This window comes from Pollachius pollachius (assembly GCF_949987615.1).
Source record: "Pollachius pollachius genome assembly, chromosome: 1".
Lineage (NCBI taxonomy): Eukaryota > Metazoa > Chordata > Actinopteri > Gadiformes > Gadidae > Pollachius > Pollachius pollachius.
Window position 1 is genome coordinate 17743215 of NC_136934.1, and position 18863 is coordinate 17762077.

Below are 18863 nucleotides of genomic sequence, written 5' to 3' on the forward strand. Positions count from 1 at the left end.
GTTGTAATGGCGCAAAAAATGAGAAACCATTTAATTGTATCTTTCAGATTCTAACTATAGCTGAGCATTAATCTATGAATTTCTCAAGACATTGAGGTTCTCCTTTTTTTTTTAAACATTCCACCACCCGGCGCTAGGAGGAAGCACCTCCTCGCCGGGTCCAATGAGTGCCACAGGAGTAAGACGAGAGGAAGACGTTTGTCACACGAGGAAACATCCCAGACGTGCCCATGCAACACTTTCAATGAAATTAGTTGAACTGATGTACAAAGTGAAACATAATGTTATCGTTTGAAGATCTGAAGACAGCTATTGTTGACTTAATTGACACAGAAGACAACCCGCTAGGAGATGTCAGCATGACACTCAAGTCCATTATCAACCAACTGTCCGAGGGATCCAGGTATGGCAACCAATCCAAAATAAGTACATAAGAAAAGTTATTTAAATTGTATTGACATGTGTTTAATATAAGAACTCGGACTTTTCATTATCTTTCTTGGTCACACTCATAGAAATACAGTAAAAAGATGCAAGGAGCGCTGCTTAGAAGATGCTTTCCAGTTGCTGAAGAAGATCCCAGATGCGCATCTCTCTTCTCTAGAAGAGGAGCAGCTCCTGCTGCTGGTCAGGCTCCTCCTTTCCATGCAATTAGAAATGGTCAACAGCTCCATAGCTTGTCGCAAACTGGACAAGGTCAGCCCTAGCTTTGCTGTCAATCAGTTTGATGCTGCAACATAAGAGGTCGCTTAAAGTTGGGTCTTTCCTTTACAGATGTTGCAGCATCTGGCAAAAGTGAACCACCAGCTGGTTTTAAGAGAAACCTCTCGGTGTTTGCATGACATTGTCCATAGGGACCAGGTAATATATGTGTTTAGGATTTTTTTACTAAAATACGATGTAAATGATTTTCAACATATCACGGTTTTAATAATTTCACTGTACTTCCACCACACTTTCTTTCTAGATATTGTCCATTGATGATTTGCAGATAGGTCTGTTAAGATTCTATACATACAATTCTGCCTTACAGCAAGTAGATTTTTAATGTTGTCGTTATTTTAAACTTTATTTCAACGTATTGTTTAGCCTGTATGTTCCTGGAGGACAGCAGGATTGGCAGAGATGTGTGGAGGGAGACCTTTCCTGACCTTCTGGAAAAGATGTCACGGCTGTTCCCTGTTGTAATGGAGCAGGAAGGCTTAAGAAATGGGACATTTTGTTATGCTGCTGTAAAGGTAAATACCACATATTTAACACCCTGTGCATGCAATGTTTTGTTTCCACATGATTCCCCAGTGTTGTCCCAGATCCACGGTTCCTGGTTGAGCTCTCCTGTGCTTCCTCCAGGTGTGTCTGCAGATGTTCCAGCTGTTGCCCGGGGAAGTGGCCCCGCTGGTGTGGGAGCCAAACCCTGATGGCCCCAGGCTGCAAAGCATCCTGGAGGCCCTCGTGGACGTCATCCTCGGCCAGGTGCTCGACTCGTTGTTTGGCGCCAGTGTCCGATATTCACTTTTAGAATCGTGTCTGTTTGAGTGGAAGGTTCTAGCAGCCAAGCGATTTGAACCCAGGTTTTTTCTGCCAAATGATACAAACTCTTCCCCCATTGCCTGGTGGCAGCCAGGTGTTCAGACACAGGCTGGTGCGTCTAAACGATCTCAGAGTGTTAACAAGATCCCCTCTGGTGTTCCAGCGCTCCAACAGGGACACCCGTCTGTTGGCCGGGACCACGGTTTCCATGCTGATCAACACAGCGCCTGACAGCAGAGCGGGCGGGGCGGCGGCCGGCAGCCTGCTGAAGATCTCTGGTTCAGGTGCCCCTTCCTCCGTTTTGGTTTGTAGACGCCCAATAACACTCTAACCATCACTCAAACATGGATTAAAAATTATCCCCAAAACAACTTCCCCAATCCCACCATGGCAGCCACAAAATAGCAATAATACAATATTCCAAATGAACCCAACAACATTTTTAAATTTTCATAACAACTAAAACATAGAAATTCATAGAATGTTTACAATGCACAAAAAGCAGTATTTTTTTTTTAACACAATTCTTTATTTGAAAGGTCTCTTAATCCTTTCTGGGACATTAATAAAGTTCAAAGCATCCAAATATTTGCAGAATAAAGATCCCGCTCAGAACAAAACAGAAGAAATAAATCCTGTACACTCATTTTGAAAGACTCCCCTTATTCTCCTAGCAACACTCCTAGCTGAGTGTTGATGTGTCCCTGAGCAAGACACTTAACCCTAACTGCTCCTGACGAGCTGGCTGTCGCCTTGCATGGTTGACTCTGCTGTCGGTGTGTCAATGTGTGTATTAACCGATGTAAGTCGCTTTGGATAAAAGCGTCTGCGAAATGCCGTAATTGTAATTGTAATTGTAGTTGTTATTCATTTGGCAGAAAGGCTTCCTTTATGTATATTAAACGGCTATTATTTAATTGTATTCTCCCTTATCATTTGTATAATAACCAACAGGCGAAATAAACCTCTTTCCTCCCTCCCTCTGGCTCAGAGCCCTGGCTGCTGACCGTGGGCGTCCTCACTGTGCGCTGTGGCTCCCCGGGGCGGGGCGGCCCGGAGCGGCGGGACGGCGTGGAGCGGCTGGCCGTGGCCAGGGGTCTGCTGATGTGCTGCCGGCCCGACATCCTGCTATCACCCAGCACAGACGTAGGCTCCCTTCTAAGCACCTGACATCCTGCTATCACCCAGCACAGACGTAGGCTCCCTTCTAAGCACCTGACATCCTGCTATCACCCAGCACAGACGTAGGCTCCCTTCTAAGCACCTGACATCCTGCTATCACCCAGCACAGACGTAGGCTCCCTTCTAAGCACCTGGCATCCTGCTATCACCCAGGACAGACGTAGGCTCCCTTCTAAGCACCTGGCATCCTGCTATCACCCAGCACAGACTGAAAACACACTCCCACTGAACACCTGACATCCTGCTATCACCCAGCGCAGATGTAGGTTCCCTTCTAAACACCTGACATCCTACTCAGACCAAGCGCAGAATGAATACGCTCCCTTCTAAACTGTTAAAGGACAATTACTGTGTTGACCCGTCGTAACCGCCTGGCTTCACTAAAACATCTGTTACATAGTGAGTCAAACAGACTTTGTAGTACTGATTGGTCCAGGAGCAGGTCCAGGAGCATTTAGCATCAGTTCACTCTTATCAATTAATGTCAACAATTTCAACATAGCACTTTTGTCTAAGTCAATTTGTGGACAAAACATTCAGTCGCCATACAAGTACTGAAGTGTAACAAAGACCAAAGTGCTACAGCTGTTGTTTAAGTTTGGCGCAGGCGAGCTTATGCTAAATATTCCTTATCACAATCGCTACAACAAGTTAACAAGTTATTTTGAAAACTGTTCTTGGTAACGAGGGTTTTGGGGAAGCCAGGGGAGACGGAGCTGATTGGTAAATCACCATGGGGAGGGGGAGGAGCTGATTGTTTAATGACCAGGAGGGGAAGGCGCCTTAACCATCTGTCTCTCCAGGGCTGCCTGTTGCTGGCGGATGTGTTCCCCCTGGTCTGCACTCTGTGCCAGGAGAAGCTTGACTGTCACCACTACATGTTTGAAGGTAATGCCGTCCGTAGCATCATGTCCTGCATCGGGTCTGAAGATGAATCAGTTCATGAACAGTGTGATATACTTACTGTGTGTGGGTGTGAAGATGAATCAGTGAATGAACTGGTGTATTAACCGTGTGCTCAGTGCTGACGCTTTGGTTGAAGAAGGTGAAGGACTGCCTTCCTGCCATCTGGGAGCTGACGGGCGTAAGGCTGCTTCCTGATTGGTCCAGCCTCCAGCAGCAGCTCATTCAGGTCATGTGGAACAACGCAGAGAGCCCAGTGAGTTTGGTCTATTTATCTGCTCCTCTAGACGGGTCCTGCATTAGGTTTGGAGCGCTACGGTGACTGCTGCCGTTACTTTTTGTATGACTTGTTCAAAATAATATATCCTCAACTCGATTTTAGAGAGGTTAAATCCCTCGGTGTTTGGGCGAAGGGGCATGTGTCATTACCTTCAGTTTTAGTTTTAGTTTTATGCAGATGTCTCCACTGACAGGTTGAGGGCGTGTCGGAGGACGTGCGCGGTGCGTTCCGCCTGCTGCTGGAGCTCTATGAGAGGGACTGCCAGCACTTTGGAGACACAACCAAGAAGCTGTCACTTACTCTCCTGCAGCGCGTCACCCAGCTGCCCTGGGAGGCCCGGGCCAAGTACCCTCTCCTCTGTGCCCTGATCCCTCACCTGGGCGCTGCTGTGGTGAGACAAAATGTTACTATGTCAGCAGACACAAGAACTCTAGTGAAACACAGAGATATCAACTGCGTCCCACATGAACGTTTTGTCTGACAGGGGATACTGATCATGCAGTAAAACCTTCTGTTATTCTCTAGGTGCTGGAGCAATACCCAGAGCTCCCAAACCACCTGTTGAAGTGCCTCTCCACCAATCACCTGTCACCGTGCGCATCGGAGCTCCACAAATGTCTGATCCTGCAGCAGAGGCGGGACCTATGTACAGCCTCACCCGACGCCCCGCCCACTGAGCTGGAGCTGGCCAATCAGTGGGCGAGGCCCTGGCTCCCAGTCCTGCTGGAGGCGCTGAGCTCGGAGTCGACCCTCCTACAGACCAACGCCTCGACCCACCTGCTGCCCGCCACCCTGCAGGCGTTCCCCAGCGCGGTGCACCCCCTCCTGGCCGCCCTGCAGCCCGACACCCCGCAGAACCTCCACGCCTGGGCCCGCGTGCTGGCCGTCCACCGGGCCTCCACGGGCGGCTCCCCCTGGACCCTGCAGGGGGCCTCAGGCCCGCGCAGGCTGCGGCTGGCGCTGGGCTCGGCCGACCACAGGGTACGCATGGCCGCACTGGACCTGCTGTGCTGCAGCCCCAGAAGCAAGGACCCCCCGGGGCCCTTGGAGCTGAGCGCCATGAGGGCCTTCGTCCCCCAGAACCTCAACGGGGAATCCTCCACCTTCCGCCAGCACTTCCAGACGGGGACGCGGCGCTTCCTGGTGCGCATCCGGGACAGCTGCCTGCAGAGCCTCCGGCCACCCAGGGGGAAGGAGGCCCCCCAGGGGGGGGCCCTCGATGAGGGGGGCGTCCTGGAGCAGGGCGTGGGTAAGGTGGCGGGGAAGGTTCCCCAACTCTTTTTGTTTTCAAACCTTTAGCAGCCATCATTTTTCACATTTTTCAGGTGCGTGGTATCCTCCCTCTCTCTCAGTGCTCATTTTTGTCCAATCAAACGCTTCATAGGCAGGAGGAAGTAAAACACAGGTTGACAACGATGCATGGTTTGTCCTTCAGATTTCGTGGAGTGGCTGAGTCTGCTGTGCTACTCCTACCTGGCTCAAGGGCACAGCTACCAGAGGAAGAAGACCGCCCTGCTGCTGCTCTCCGCCCTGCTGGAGACCTGCACCGACACCTGGAGCCCCGAGAGGAAGAAGGGCCAGCCCCCAGGTCAGTCTACATGCATGACCCCCCCATGAGTCTAGATACATGACTCCCCCATGAGTCTAGATACATGACTCCCCCAGCCCTGGGTCTAGATACATGACTCCTCCAGCCCTGAGTCTAGATACATGACTCCCCCAGGTCAGAGTCTAGATACATGACTCCCCCAGCCCTGAGTCTAGATACATGACTTCCCCAGGTCAGGTCAGAGTCTGGATACATGACTCCCCCAGGTCAGAGTCTGGATACATGACACCCCCAGGTCAGAGTCTAGATACATGACTCCCCCAGCCCTGAGTCTAGATACATGACTTCCCCAGGTCAGGTCAGAGTCTGGATACATGACTCCCCCAGGTAAGAGTCTAGATACATGACTCCCCCAGGTCAGAGTCTAGATACATGACTCCCCCAGCCCTGAGTCTAGATACATGACTCCCCCAGGTCAGAGTCTAGATACATGACTCCCCCAGGTCAGAGTCTAGATACATGACTCCCCCAGGTCCGGGTCTACATACATGACTCCCCCAGCCCTGAGTCTAGATACATGACTCCCCCATGAGTCTAGATACATGACTCCCCCAGCCCTGAGTCTAGATACATGACTCCCCCAGGTCAGGTCTAGATACATGACTCCCCCAGGTCAGGTCTAGATGCATGACTCCCCCAGGTCAGGTCTAGATACATGACTCCCCCAGGTCAGGTAAGGTCTAGATACATGACTTCCCCAGGTCAGAGTCTAGATACATGACTCCCCCAGGTCAGAGTCCAGATACATGACTCCCCCAGCCCTGAGTCTAGATACATGACTCCCCCAGGTCAGAGGTTAGATACATGACTCCCCCAGCCCTGAGTCTAGATACATGACTCCCCCAGGTCAGGTCTAGATGCATGACTCCACATCCAACCCCCAGTCCACTCAGGCCTAACCTGTGTTCTCCATAAAGTTGACGTTCTGGTTCTCTGTTGCGTTAAAGGCCCCATGACATGCCACCAGGCGTGAGTTGCTGTTACAAGGTGCCGTTACAAGCCGTTTTGAATATTTGGCTAATATGACATCACAAGTTGCCGTGTCCACCTAGATGTGTGACGCATAGATGAGCAACGTTTGCTATAGTCCACTGGGTAGGCTGGAAGACTGATCCATCCAGGATACATCTAGGTGGACACGCCCACTTGTGATGTCATAAGAGCGAGATTTTCAAAAAAGGCTTGTAACGGCTAATCACACTCATACCTGGTGGCAGGTCATAAGACCTTTAAACTAGTATCACCAGCTACTGCTGGCTAGATCACCAGGACATCCATATGTCTTCAGTTTAAACAACTTTATTTATGCTACAAGGTTATCCGATATCACATGAGCAGAGAACCATTTCTATGTTGACCATGGAGGTGTGGCCAGTGATATTATTGGTCAGGTGTTCCCCTCAGTGTGGGTCATGTGACACGTCATGTGACGCTGTGGTCTCATTGTGTTTTTCCTGCAGTGTGCGTGTCGGCCCTGATCAACTGGGCCAGACAGAGGGAGCAATGGGACTTCTTCTGCAGGGCCAAGCTGCTCACTCTGATTGGCTGCTTGGAGGACTCCACCAATGAGGTAACCCCCCCCCCAATCCTGTCCCTCCCCAGTCAGCCACGGGAGGCTCTGGTTCACCGCTGTGTCCCCGCCGTGCGTCCCCAGGTCCGCGAGCTCTCCGCCGGCCTGCTGCTGCGGTACTTCCCGGTGGCCTGGCCGGAGGACGTGGCGGCGCTGCTGCGGGGGAGGAGCCGGCTCCTGCTGTGCAGCCCGCGAGTCCCCCAGGCCCAGATGGGGGCCCTCATGACCAAGGTGCTGCTGCACAAGTAGGTCTTTCCCCTCCGGAAACACAACCTGTGTCCTTGAAGAGGATCTTTTGGCCACGCGTTGGTAGATAAAGCGTCCATCCCACGCCGGATGTCCTGTTTAGATTTCTTTGGTGGATTATTATGTTCCCCTGCTTTGACTGCTTTGATCACATAGACCTGTCTGTTAAGAGAAGTTAAGTTAGTTATAAACCACAATGGGGTGTCCCGGCTACAATATAATGTACGTCGTTGTCAAGGAAACAATGGGTCCATATTTGTATTTTGTGTTTGTAGCACATTGTTTCATCACTCTTAAAAGGCGGAAGGGCTTTAGACCTTTGGAACGTTATTGACCAATCAGGATCAAGTATTTAACAATGATTCCGCTGCCTTCACACGTTGTCCCCCCTTCAGATGTCCAGACGTCCAGCAGCTGTGGACAGACCACAGTGCGGGCCCCAGGGGGACCTCAGGCGTGGTCCAGGATCTGGTCAGAGAACTGGAGCGCCACTACCTCACGGCCAAGGAGGACGTGCTGCTGGGGGCCAGGAGCACGCCGCTGCACGGTGGGTCAACGCAAAACCAGAGCACACAAAGGAGTCTGTAGTGGTGCAGCCCAAAGGTTCTGGGTTCAACACTGTCTGCAGTCTACCTGTAGGCCTCCTTGAGCAATAGGCCGACGTGGATTAAAGAAAGATCCAAAGTTAATCCAAAGCGCAATTTGCTTTGGATACATTTTAATTAACAAAAAAGCATGAAAAGTAGAGACCAACATGTTTAGTAGACCAACAACCCATCGATGAACAGCTGGTTGAGTCCTGACTCGTTGTCATTGTGTGGATCAGGGGCTCTGAGCACGCTGGAGAGGTGCCTACTGGAGGCTCCCGGCCGTCTGGGGGACATGCTGGACCACAGCGTGGTGGTGGAGCTGCTGGGCCTGCTGGAGAACATCTCCCTGCTGCTGCTGGGCGTGCTGTACGGAGCACAGGAGAGCCTGCCCCAGGAGAACGGTACGCTGGGTTGACTGGGCGATTGGCTGCAGGCCAGCCGTCGTTAAAGTTGTTAAAGGCTAATTGTGATGCTAACTAGATTCAATTATATAAACAAATACAATATGCAATACATTATTACAAAACACTCAAACAAACTAAAGCAAAGATCGAAACAAAAGATGAAACCTGAGGAAAATGTATTTATTATTATTATTATTATTATTATTATTATTATTATTATTATTATTATTATTTATAAAAGTGAGTGATTAAAGAGTCAATGTACGGCTGAATGTGTCAACACCATGGAGGTTAACAACACTTGGTGTTGGGAAACGAGGTCACCCAATAGAAAGAAATGGAAGCTCTGTGATTACCACTTTAAGTTTGCAGTTTATTATCTTTTTAAAGTACAATGCCTGTATTGTACATTCAGCCTGTGAATGTGGCTGATGTCCAGATGATCCTCTCTCCCATTTACCTCTCCCTCAGGTGACGCCCCGCCCTCCTTCTGCGACATGGGCAACGCCCTCAACACGTTGATCGCCCAGGCATCGCCCGGGGGCGGGGCTGGGGAGGAAGAGGAGGAGGACAGCATCCTGTTGACTGAGGAGCACGGCCTTCTCCTCACCTGCTGCTGGGTCACCCTCAAGGTAGCCTCCGCTCTTTGGTTTGGCCCTCACGATTCTCGTTGGCTGGCTGCAATGTCACTCTCATATATGTAGATGAAATGAAGACATGTAGAAATGTAGGGTGATTTCGGTTTATTCTAGTGCTGACCTGCATGGGTTTAATCAGTGCATGGGTGTGTCATTTTTATCGCCTTTCACAGAACGATGAGCGATTGTTTTAAATCGGGTCTGTTTCATCGGGGGTCTGTGTTTTTGGTTTGTGGCTGGTTACATTTCATGTCAATCAAGACCTCTTCCTGACAAATAGGAGGTTCTTGCCCCAGTGGATCACCGCTGGAGGCCAGACCTCCCATAGGGAAAGGCTGGCGCTGCCGGACAACCCCTTTTTTTTCAACCTCACACATCTTGGATCTAAGTGACTAATGGGGACCACTAATGAGCCATTTCTGAGAGAAGTATGACTCCATCGTCGGTTCCTGTGGACTCTCGAGTGAAGCTTGAGAGAGAAGATTTTGTTGGACCACTGAAAGTGCGGCTCAGTGAAAGATTTAGGTGAAGGTTGTTGAGTTGGTGAATCTAAACGGGACCTTTGCTGCCACAAGGGGACCGCAGAGTGAGACTTCTCCTTGAGAGAGGCTATCTATTTCAGCGTTCTCTCTCGATACAATTCGATAATAGACCGATTTCAAACTTTTTAAGGCACTGAGGCCAAATGTTTCCTTTTAATGTGACGGATATCATTTATTGGTGTTTTGTTATATTTACTACAGTTTTATACAATTAGATTTCTTTTGTCTCGTCTCCAGGGAGTAGGGATCTTCTTGGGTCTACTTGTGGAGCGACTGCTAGCAGAAGGCAAACCGGAGGCGTGTCTTCTTACAACAGAGGACCTCAAGAGAGGATCCAAAGTGTTCAAGAACATTCTCCTCAAGTGTCGCCACTGGGTGAGTCGCATTCCACGACGTGGAGGTTTTGTCTGCGTGTGCAAAACAATTTCATCCCCCTGAAACGGTATATTCCCCTCCTCGCCCACCAGGGGGCGGTGGAGGGCTGCGGTGCCGGATTCACCCGGTTCTGCGCAGCGCTGTTGACAAGCTGGGATCCGGAGTGGAGGGACATCCCGGAACACATGCTGAGACAGGTGAGCCCAGATGCATGCTGGGAAATACATCATGTACCTGCTAGAGGACAACGACATTCCAGAAACTGTTTGTGAAGTTCTGCTGCTGTTGGGGAACAGACTCTCTCTCTCTCTATCTCTATCTCTATCTCTATCTCTCTCTCTCTCTCTCTCTCTCTCTCTCTCTCTCTCTCTCTCTCTCTCTCTCTCTCTCTCTCTCTCACTCACAGTGGAACTCTGAGCAACATTTAATTTGAAGAAGCTGATTAGTAATGAATTTGATGAACTATAATTAACATAAGTAGCGTAATTGATTTGCAACAACACAACTGTCTCTCTGCTCGCTATCGCCTCCTGTCTATCTGACTCTGTCCCTCTGTTTCTGTCTCTCTCTCTCTCCAGGGGCTGCAGGTGGTCCGCTCGCCCCGCCCCAGCTCGGTGACCCGGCGGGGGGCGGGCCTCCCCATGCTGCTGCTCTGCGTGGCGTCGGCCGAGGAGGCCAACCGCTCGCGGCCCCTCCTATCCCTCAGCGTGGGCACCCTGCTGGACACGGCCCGGGACCCCCTGCCGGCCCACTGGGACCAGACCCTTGACCTCCCCCAGGTCAGTAGAACCCCCCCCGACCCCTTTACTCATGCCCTGTCCCATGTTAACCCTCCAGCCTAGCTCACTAAGTGGAGCACAGCTGCGTCACATCAAGGCTTAACTGGCAGGTGGAGAAAAACCAGCCAATGAGAGGGGGGGCAGGCCCACTAACCTGCCAATGAGAGGGGGTGCAGGCCCACTAACCAGCCAATGAGAGGGGGTGCAGGCCCACTCACCCGCCAATGAGAGGGGGTGCAGGCCCACTCACCCGCCAATGAGAGGGGGTGCAGGCCCACTAACCCGCCAATGAGAGGGGGTGCAGGCCCACTACGGATTGAAACCTGAAACTTATTGTAAACATCCTCTCACAGTCCTTAATGTTATAACTACTTAATTTTGGATGAAGAAGTTATAACTATCCATTATAACCATGCACCGTGCCCCCCCCAGGTGTGCGCGGTGCACACGCTGCAGGCCCTGGTCCGGGGCTCCCTGCTGGGGGGAGCCATGCTGCAGTATGCGTCCGACGTGGCCGTTCTGTCCTTGACGCTGCTGCGCTCGCCGTGCTGGGCCATGAGGAACGCCGCCCTGCAGCTCTACAGTAAGACAGGGATGGGGATCATTAATATTTATTGATATCAATACCGTTTTCGATACTCCTTAACGACCCGAGTCTTTATCGATACCATTATCGATAGTTTTCTATTAATTGGTGGAAATACGACACTTTTTTAGAGATGAGGAAAATATTTAGGAAATAAATAATATTTTAAATTAAATATGTAATTCTTAATAAATATTGACATCAGTAGTTTCAATTATCTATACTTAAATGATTAGAGCACTATACAACTGCATTAGTAATGCAGAAACATGTGTAATACAGTATAACTCATGTTTCTCACCTAAAACTCAATTTACCATGTTACTATGTTACATTTGAACGCATCATGATAACCTAACAGTCGTTTTACTGAGCCAACCTCAACACATCATCACACAGCACATCGAAAACTTTAGTTACTTTTTAAGATAACTATTTTGTATGCTGCCGATCACAACACCGATCTCACAATTGGATTCCTATTTTTAACTGACGGGACTAGCGACAATGTCTGTGTGTGCGATTACCGCTCGTACTTTGAGTGGATGATTAAGACGGGCCTGTCTGTGGTGCGAAAGGAGAAGGAGGAGACAGTTGAAGGTAGCCTACTACTGCATTTTGCAGTAAATGTAGTAGTACCTGTACTTGTAATACCTGTTTGCTTACAATTCCATTCAAAAACATTGGTGGACACGCTGCAGTGATTGGATTGATTTGATTTAAATGCCGTGATGCGACTCGAGGGACACAACATTACGTTACAGGACCTACGGGACAAAAAAAATAATAAATGAGTGACGGGACTCGATAGTGGTATCGATAAGCCCAAACGTTAATGATTTTCGGGTTTTGAAAAAAGTGGAACCGGGTCCTTGATAGAACCGGGTTTCGATCCCCATCCCTAAGTAAGACCCCGTGGACCCCTCACTGATCCGCGTCCTGATGTCTGCAACAGATTTCAGTCATGGCTCTAGTGACGCCGCACCAGAGGCTGCCCCTGCCCGTACTGTCAGTACGGGCAGGCCAGTTGACGTACTGCCAGTTGAAACAAAGACTTTAAAACATTGTTTTTTGCTTGTGTCCTGTGCGCTCAATATGCTGGTGGTTTTATGTTGTTGCTGTCCTGCCTACGTCATAACCTTTGACCCCCAGGCTCCCTGTGCTCGCGGGTGCTGGGCCAGCGGCCGGGCGGCGCCCGGGACGGCCCGGTGCAGCACGGCGCCTCGGCCCCGGCCTTCTTCCTGCAGCACGGCGCCCTGCAGCCCTTCCTCCTGGGGGAGCTGCGGGCGGCGGCGGGGGATCTGCGGGGCGCGAGGGCGCGGCTCCGCCTGCAGCCCTCGCTCTACCCCATCCTCACCCTGCTGGCCCAGCTGCAGCCCGGTGGCCCGGCGCCCACACGGTCAGTGGGGGTTAGACTCTCCTAAATGTCCTGTCTGTGATTAATGAGGCACATCCTGTGGTTTTTGTATCTATATATTATATAGATACAAATATATAATATATATATTATACATGAAATATATATAAACACAAGAACATTCGTAGTGCTGTCCAAAGGATAACTCGGAGTTACAGACATTAAAACAACTGAATATAATAGTATATATCAAAGCTGAGGCAAAGGACGATGTTTTGAGCCCTCACTTAACAGAACATGGTGACGTTGTGAAGGTCTGTTCCAGAGGCGAGGCGCATTGAGCAGCTCTTCCTTCTCTTCTGCAGAGACCTGTCGGGCTTCCTGGAACCGTTGCTGCAGCTGGCGGCCAGTCCCGTCCACAGCGTGAGGACCATGGCGGCCAAGGCCTTGGTGGCCACAGCGTCGCCCTCGGAGCACAGCGCCCTCCTCCTGCAGCTCAGCGCCCAGCTCCCAGCGCAGCCCGCCCGCTGCTGCCACAACCGGTTGCACGGCCAGCTGCTGCAGACACAAGCTCTGCTCGACGCGGCTCTGAGCTCGGGCAGGTACGCTCTAATGAGAAGGACCAGGCCGGACGGGGAATCAGACCGGGCTGGGGGTTGATTGTTTCATTATTTCAATGAGGTGTCTGTGTTTGTGCGGTTAAAGGTCACAGAGTTTTCTCTCCCTACGGTTCTCTGTCTTTCTGAATTATTGCATTTCACCCACCTGTGATTGACAGGCAAGATAGATTGCCTTAACCAATCAGGGAAGGGATGCTCTGATGGGCCAGAAGTAAGCCGGAAGCGGTCTAAAATAGATATGATCTCATACAGAGGCAGGCAGAAGCAGATATCCTCACAACCTATTTCACTCATTATTTGTTTGCGGAGGCTTTGCCTTCTCTAACAAACAAAACTCAAATGATGGCTATTATCGTACCTACAAAACCATTCATTTATGATAATTTAGTCTATAAGTTACCGCTGCCGTAAAAAATATTGAATGATGAATTGGTCTTGTCCTTTAGATGAGGTGGGGGTGAAGGAGTGATACAGGGTCATCTCTGGTTCACTTAAGAATTGGAACAATGGATGGACAGTAAAGACACTTTCGGGAAGTACCATGTCCCTGTTTTTCATTACAGGGACGGTTCCTGTGAACTGGGGGAGGTGTTAAGCCGGATCGAGGCGTCCTATTGGCTGGCGAGCGCGGCCCAGCGCTGCCCCCTGGTGAGAGCAGCCTACCTGGCAGTGGTCAGCACGCTGAGAGCCTGGTGTTCCCCGGCCTTCCTCCACCAGCTCAGCGGCTCGCTGCTGCAGGAGCTAAGTCAACCACAGCCCCGGCTCCAGGTGCTTAGGACGTTCTCCACCACGCGACGTAGAGCATGCACTCAACCACACAACGTAGAGCACACACTCCAACACACAACGTAGAGCACACACTCCACCACACAATGTAGAGCATGCACTCCACCACACAACGTAGAGCATGCACTCCACCACACAACGTAGAGCACACACAACGTAGAGCACACACTGCACCACTCACAACGTAGAACACACACTGCACCACACAACGTAGAGCATGCACTCAACCACACAACGTAGAGCATGCCCTCAACCACACAACGTAAAGAGTGCACTCAACCACACAATGTAGAACACGCACTGCACCACACAGTGTAGAGCATGCACTCCGCCACACAATGTAGAGCGTCAAGCCTTATCTGATGTTATGTTGTCTTTGAAATCAGTGCGTTTGTCTCCCCTTGCCTGGAACACTGTTCATATATTTCAACAACTTCGATACGTTCTTCCGTTTTATCAGCTGCTGTCGCCAGTAACAAGCCCTGTAAAAAAAGAAAGACTTGATTTGTTTTTCTACAGCACAACAAAGCGAATTAAAACCGGTTAGTCTTGTACGTAGTAGGACAATGACAGGATGGCTAACCTAACTTGAACACATTCCAATCACCCTTGTCACTTGCACAGGTGGGATCGTTGTTCTACCACCAAACCGCCGCTCACTTCCTGTGCGTGGACCCAGCATGGGCGGGCCAGATGTGGGAGGGCTTTCCTTCAGCCAGTCCCGACCTGAAGCTCTCATTGGTGACCTGGGTAGCGGAGGGGCGTGGCCTAAGCACAGGCAATTTGCAACTGGTGGTCCTTAGAGTGCTGCAGGCGAGTGCGTTTTCCCAGGTGATCTGGAGAGGGCTGTAGGTGTTCTCTCTAGCCGGTGGATCGTACCAACCCCAAAGACATGAAGCTTATTTATGAAACCTCAAAAGCCACTTTCTTTTCAAGCTCAAGTTTCTTATTTAGTCAAATGCACAACAAACACACTGTAGCAGTCATTGCTGGCAATGCAATTCAAGTGTTGCATCTGAGAGTAGGCCGTATCCTACTACTCAGAGTACATATGGTGTGCAGGTATTAGAGATGATCTATAATCAGTGACAAGTCAAAGTATATGCGCAGCTTTTAAAGAACAAAATGACAAGGGTAATACGCAAATCCCAGTGCTTGAATGGCGCCCCATCTCCTCCAACTCTATGAAGAAGTGTGACTGCTGTACACGCAGTCATATGACGAGATCAGATTGGATATGGTTCTGTGTGCAGGCCAACCTGAAGGAGGCGCTGCTGAGTGACTACGTGGAGTACCGGAGGAGCTACCTAGCAGCGCTGGTGGCAGGGATGACCCCGGGGGCCTGGCCCTCTCCGGCCCCTCAGGCTGACCCGGTGCAGGAGGCGGAGCTTCAGCAGAGTCTGGAGCTGTTGCTAGGAGACCTGGAGGCGCAGAGAGGGGGCCCCGAGCTGCTGTCCCAGGCCCTGTGTGCTGCCAGTGTGCTGCTGGCCCGCAGGTCCTGACCCTCCCCCTCCCCCTCCAGCAGAACATCCCCCCCCCCCCACTAGAACAAGAAGGGGAACTTCATGTTCAAACTATAGCTTGGTGGATTCATGAATGTGTAGACTGATAATCTGCCTTTGTTGAATCATGCATTTGGTTTTTAACCCTCATTTGCATTATATTTGAGTTTTAGTATATTCTTTATATTCAAATCCTCATAATCAAGGGAGCCTCGCAACCCCATATTCGGTCACTCGCATGTCTTATAGAACATGAATCAAAGTTCAATAACAACATTCTGGCCTGGTTGCCTCTGCAAGGAAATGCGAACAACTCTTTTTAAGTTGCCTATGTAAATAACAAAATGTACATCTATTAAATTTTCTCTTTCTTTCTTGTCTCTTTCTCTCTCTTCTCCCCCCCCCCCCCCCCCCCCCTTCCTCCCTCTCCCCCAGACCACAGGATCCCACTTCCCGTCGTTGGTGCAGCCTCTTGGAGGGCTACTGTTCTCCAGGGGCCCCTGAGGTCCTGCGGCTCGCCTGCGCTAAAGCCCTGTGTCTGGCTGGGAACCCTCTGCTGAGCCCGGCCGGGATAGTAGACCCCGACATCAGCCCCAGGTAACAGGCTGGGACAGTAGACCCTGACATCGGCCCCAGGTAGCAGGCTGGTGATGACGGTCAAAGACCAGTACAAAGCTCTAAAGGGGAGGATTCTGAGAGAAGGACCGAGGGAGTTTACACATGTTACCCTCATCACCAAATGTTTAGGATATTTCCATCATGTGCGGTTCTGTCCCCCTGCAGGCTGATCAACACGGGCCTCTACCTGCTGCAGGACCAGAATCAGCAGGTCCGCGTCACGGCGGCCCGCTTCGCCTCCACACTGCGCCACCTCAGCACTGGAGGAGCAGGAGGAGGAGGAGAAGGAGCAGCAGCAGGACAGAGCAGCCTCCACCTCATGCAGGTCAACCAGGAGGTGCCTTTTGTCCTGGACTTCCTGTTGGAGAGCTGCTGGGAGCGTCCGTCCACGCTAGGGGTACTGTTGGGGCACCTGCCCGAGCCGGACCTCCCGTCGGTGCTGAGGGAGGCGCAGGAGAACCGGTGGGTTCCTCAGGAAGGTGTCTAATCTGTACACAGTCAGCTAGCCATGAGAAGGGCATGGCTTGGACCTAATAAGGAATTAATGAGTTAATCATGTAGTCATATAATGACGGTTGTTGCTCATCATTACCCTAAAGTCGACTCCAGCGTCCTGCTGTGCTGTAATTGGCTCATCACTGCTAACGGGATGATAATGACCAAATGACTGCAGGTGCTCCAGTCTGTACGAGCAGGACGAGGCCAACGTGTTCGCCGAGCCCTCCGTCATGGCGGCCTTCCTGCTGCCCCCGCTGCTACACATGGCAGAGAAATACCCAGCATGCCCGGCGCTGGCAGAGCGCCTGCGAGCGTGGGCCAGCAGGACCGCGCCCCGGGTCCTGGAAGACCTGGCGGCATGCAGAGCCCTCCGGCCAGGTGGGTCTGGACCACGAGGCAGGGCGGAGGTTCACCTCCTGAAGAACGTAGAAATGGGATTTAGCATTTAACCCCCTGCGAGCTGGTAGGCTGCTAGCATGCCAAGCAGGCTTTGAAAGACTCTTGTTTTGACTATGAAATAGTCAGGGCCAAAGACACTGAGTGTACGTTACAATCATGACTTATTGTTGGAATGTTGAATGAGTCATTTGAAGCTACGAAGGTCGACGTCCTGTGACCTTCTGTTAACGGTTGTCATGGTTTGTGGTCCGCCACAGGCCACGCCCTGGATGCCGCCTGGCTGGCTGTTCTGACGCACTCCCGTTTCCACGGCGCCCTGTGCGGCCTGTTGGGCAGGGCCGCCCTGCTGCTGCGGCTGCTCCAGACGACCTCTGACCTCCGACCCCTGGCTGACCCTTTGACCCTGCAGCACGACGTCCAGGACTTGCTGTGTCTGATGGGCCAGAACGGCCTCCACTTCCCTTCCGCCTTCAGGGAGGCCGTGGCCTGAGGCCGGACTTCCTGAGGCCACTGGGTCGGGGCCCTGGTTCCCCCACAGCCTCTGAGAGTCCAACCCACCATGTGGCTTTGGAACCGAGTACTGCCGTTTATTAAAGACAACGTCCTACAGCCGACCTACCAGAGCAGCCAAACCTGCAGGAGTCATTCACTCTGGTGGGGGTGAATCAACATGACCATGGACATGAACATGAGCATCAGCATCAACATGAACATGATGAAAAAGTCCTGTTTCTCCAGAACATTGAGATAGCTAGCCTGTTGTCTGTGTGTCATACTAGCTGCTGTTCTCACACAAGACTTTGACCGGTCAGTTTAAACAAAGCTCCCATTGCACACCTGACGGCCGTCAGCAGCCACTAGGGAGGGGGAGCGGTGGTCTCACTGAAGACGCGCTCAGCCACGTTCCCTGTAGCAGAAGACCTCTGCTCTTCCTCTGATTAGATTACATCTCCATGGTGAAGCGTAGCTGAGTTGGGAACAAATGGTGTAATGCGGCAGGGAGGCCAGTGATTGGCAGAGTGGTCCCACAAGAGGGCGGGGCCAGACGTTAATGGTCCATTAGAGGCCTTCTGACCACATAATGGGCCATCCCCATGAGGGACACACACACAGCTCACTTCGACAGTGGATCCCACAGAACTCTTATTGTGTCCAGCTGGTTAACTACATTCATACAATCATCACTTTCTGCTCTAGGCCTGTGTTGATCATTCATCTCAATAGCAACAAGCTAATGCCGACGTGAATAAATGGTGCTAATGATGACATTAAGGTGGGCAGTTGTATCACAACAGTTTCATTTTGGATACGAACTTCCTCCCAAAGAGTGAGAGCCTCCTTTTAGTGATTGAACAGGGTTAGTCTTGATGTGATTTATTTTTTCTGATTCCGTCTTGTCAGGGATGAGACTCCTAAAACCCAGAGCCTTGTGTAGGTGTCCAGTAGAAACACCTTGGATGTCCGACCTCCCCACTGCAGCAGACTCGTTCGCCTCCAGACGTCTTTGTAAAACATCCCAAAGACATTTCCTGCAAACATACTGTTTCGACATCGTTCTACTATAGCTTTATGAGATGCTTCATTTTACCACTTATACTGAACAAGCAACATTTTTAATTAACTGTTTAGGTTGAATTAACAAAGGGTTAGTGTGTGCATGTGTGTGCACGTTATTGGCAAGTGACCATCTGGGCTTCTAAAAGGTGTGCATTTGCTTTCCGAGCGGCTGAAGCCTCATTTCCACCGGGGACGTAAGCGCCGCGGACCGGCTGCGCCGCGGTCACCGCTGCTGATCGCTGCCACTCTAACCAATGAAACCATTTCCACCGGGCACGCTGCGGAACGTTTC

The 18863-nt window shown here is 51.0% G+C and overlaps 1 protein-coding gene across 1 annotated transcript; it reads left to right on the forward strand.

The window, feature by feature from the left end:
- Positions 1 to 279: 279 nt before the first annotated feature.
- On the forward strand, positions 280 to 18207 carry LOC307077821 (tRNA (32-2'-O)-methyltransferase regulator THADA). The gene is made up of 31 exons (XM_079739296.1): positions 280 to 403; positions 516 to 696; positions 775 to 861; positions 968 to 995; positions 1090 to 1238; positions 1351 to 1473; positions 1694 to 1814; positions 2522 to 2676; positions 3516 to 3600; positions 3735 to 3871; positions 4089 to 4286; positions 4421 to 5144; positions 5331 to 5483; positions 6965 to 7074; positions 7159 to 7319; positions 7716 to 7867; positions 8147 to 8311; positions 8786 to 8946; positions 9732 to 9869; positions 9962 to 10066; positions 10448 to 10648; positions 11081 to 11231; positions 12387 to 12633; positions 12957 to 13193; positions 13775 to 13979; positions 14622 to 14810; positions 15251 to 15492; positions 15935 to 16096; positions 16283 to 16579; positions 16791 to 16993; positions 17272 to 18207. Exons 1-31 carry the CDS (start codon positions 282 to 284, stop codon positions 17502 to 17504), a joined length of 5622 nt encoding a protein of 1873 aa, XP_079595422.1. The 5' UTR covers positions 280 to 281; the 3' UTR covers positions 17505 to 18207.
- Positions 18208 to 18863: the final 656 nt, after the last annotated feature.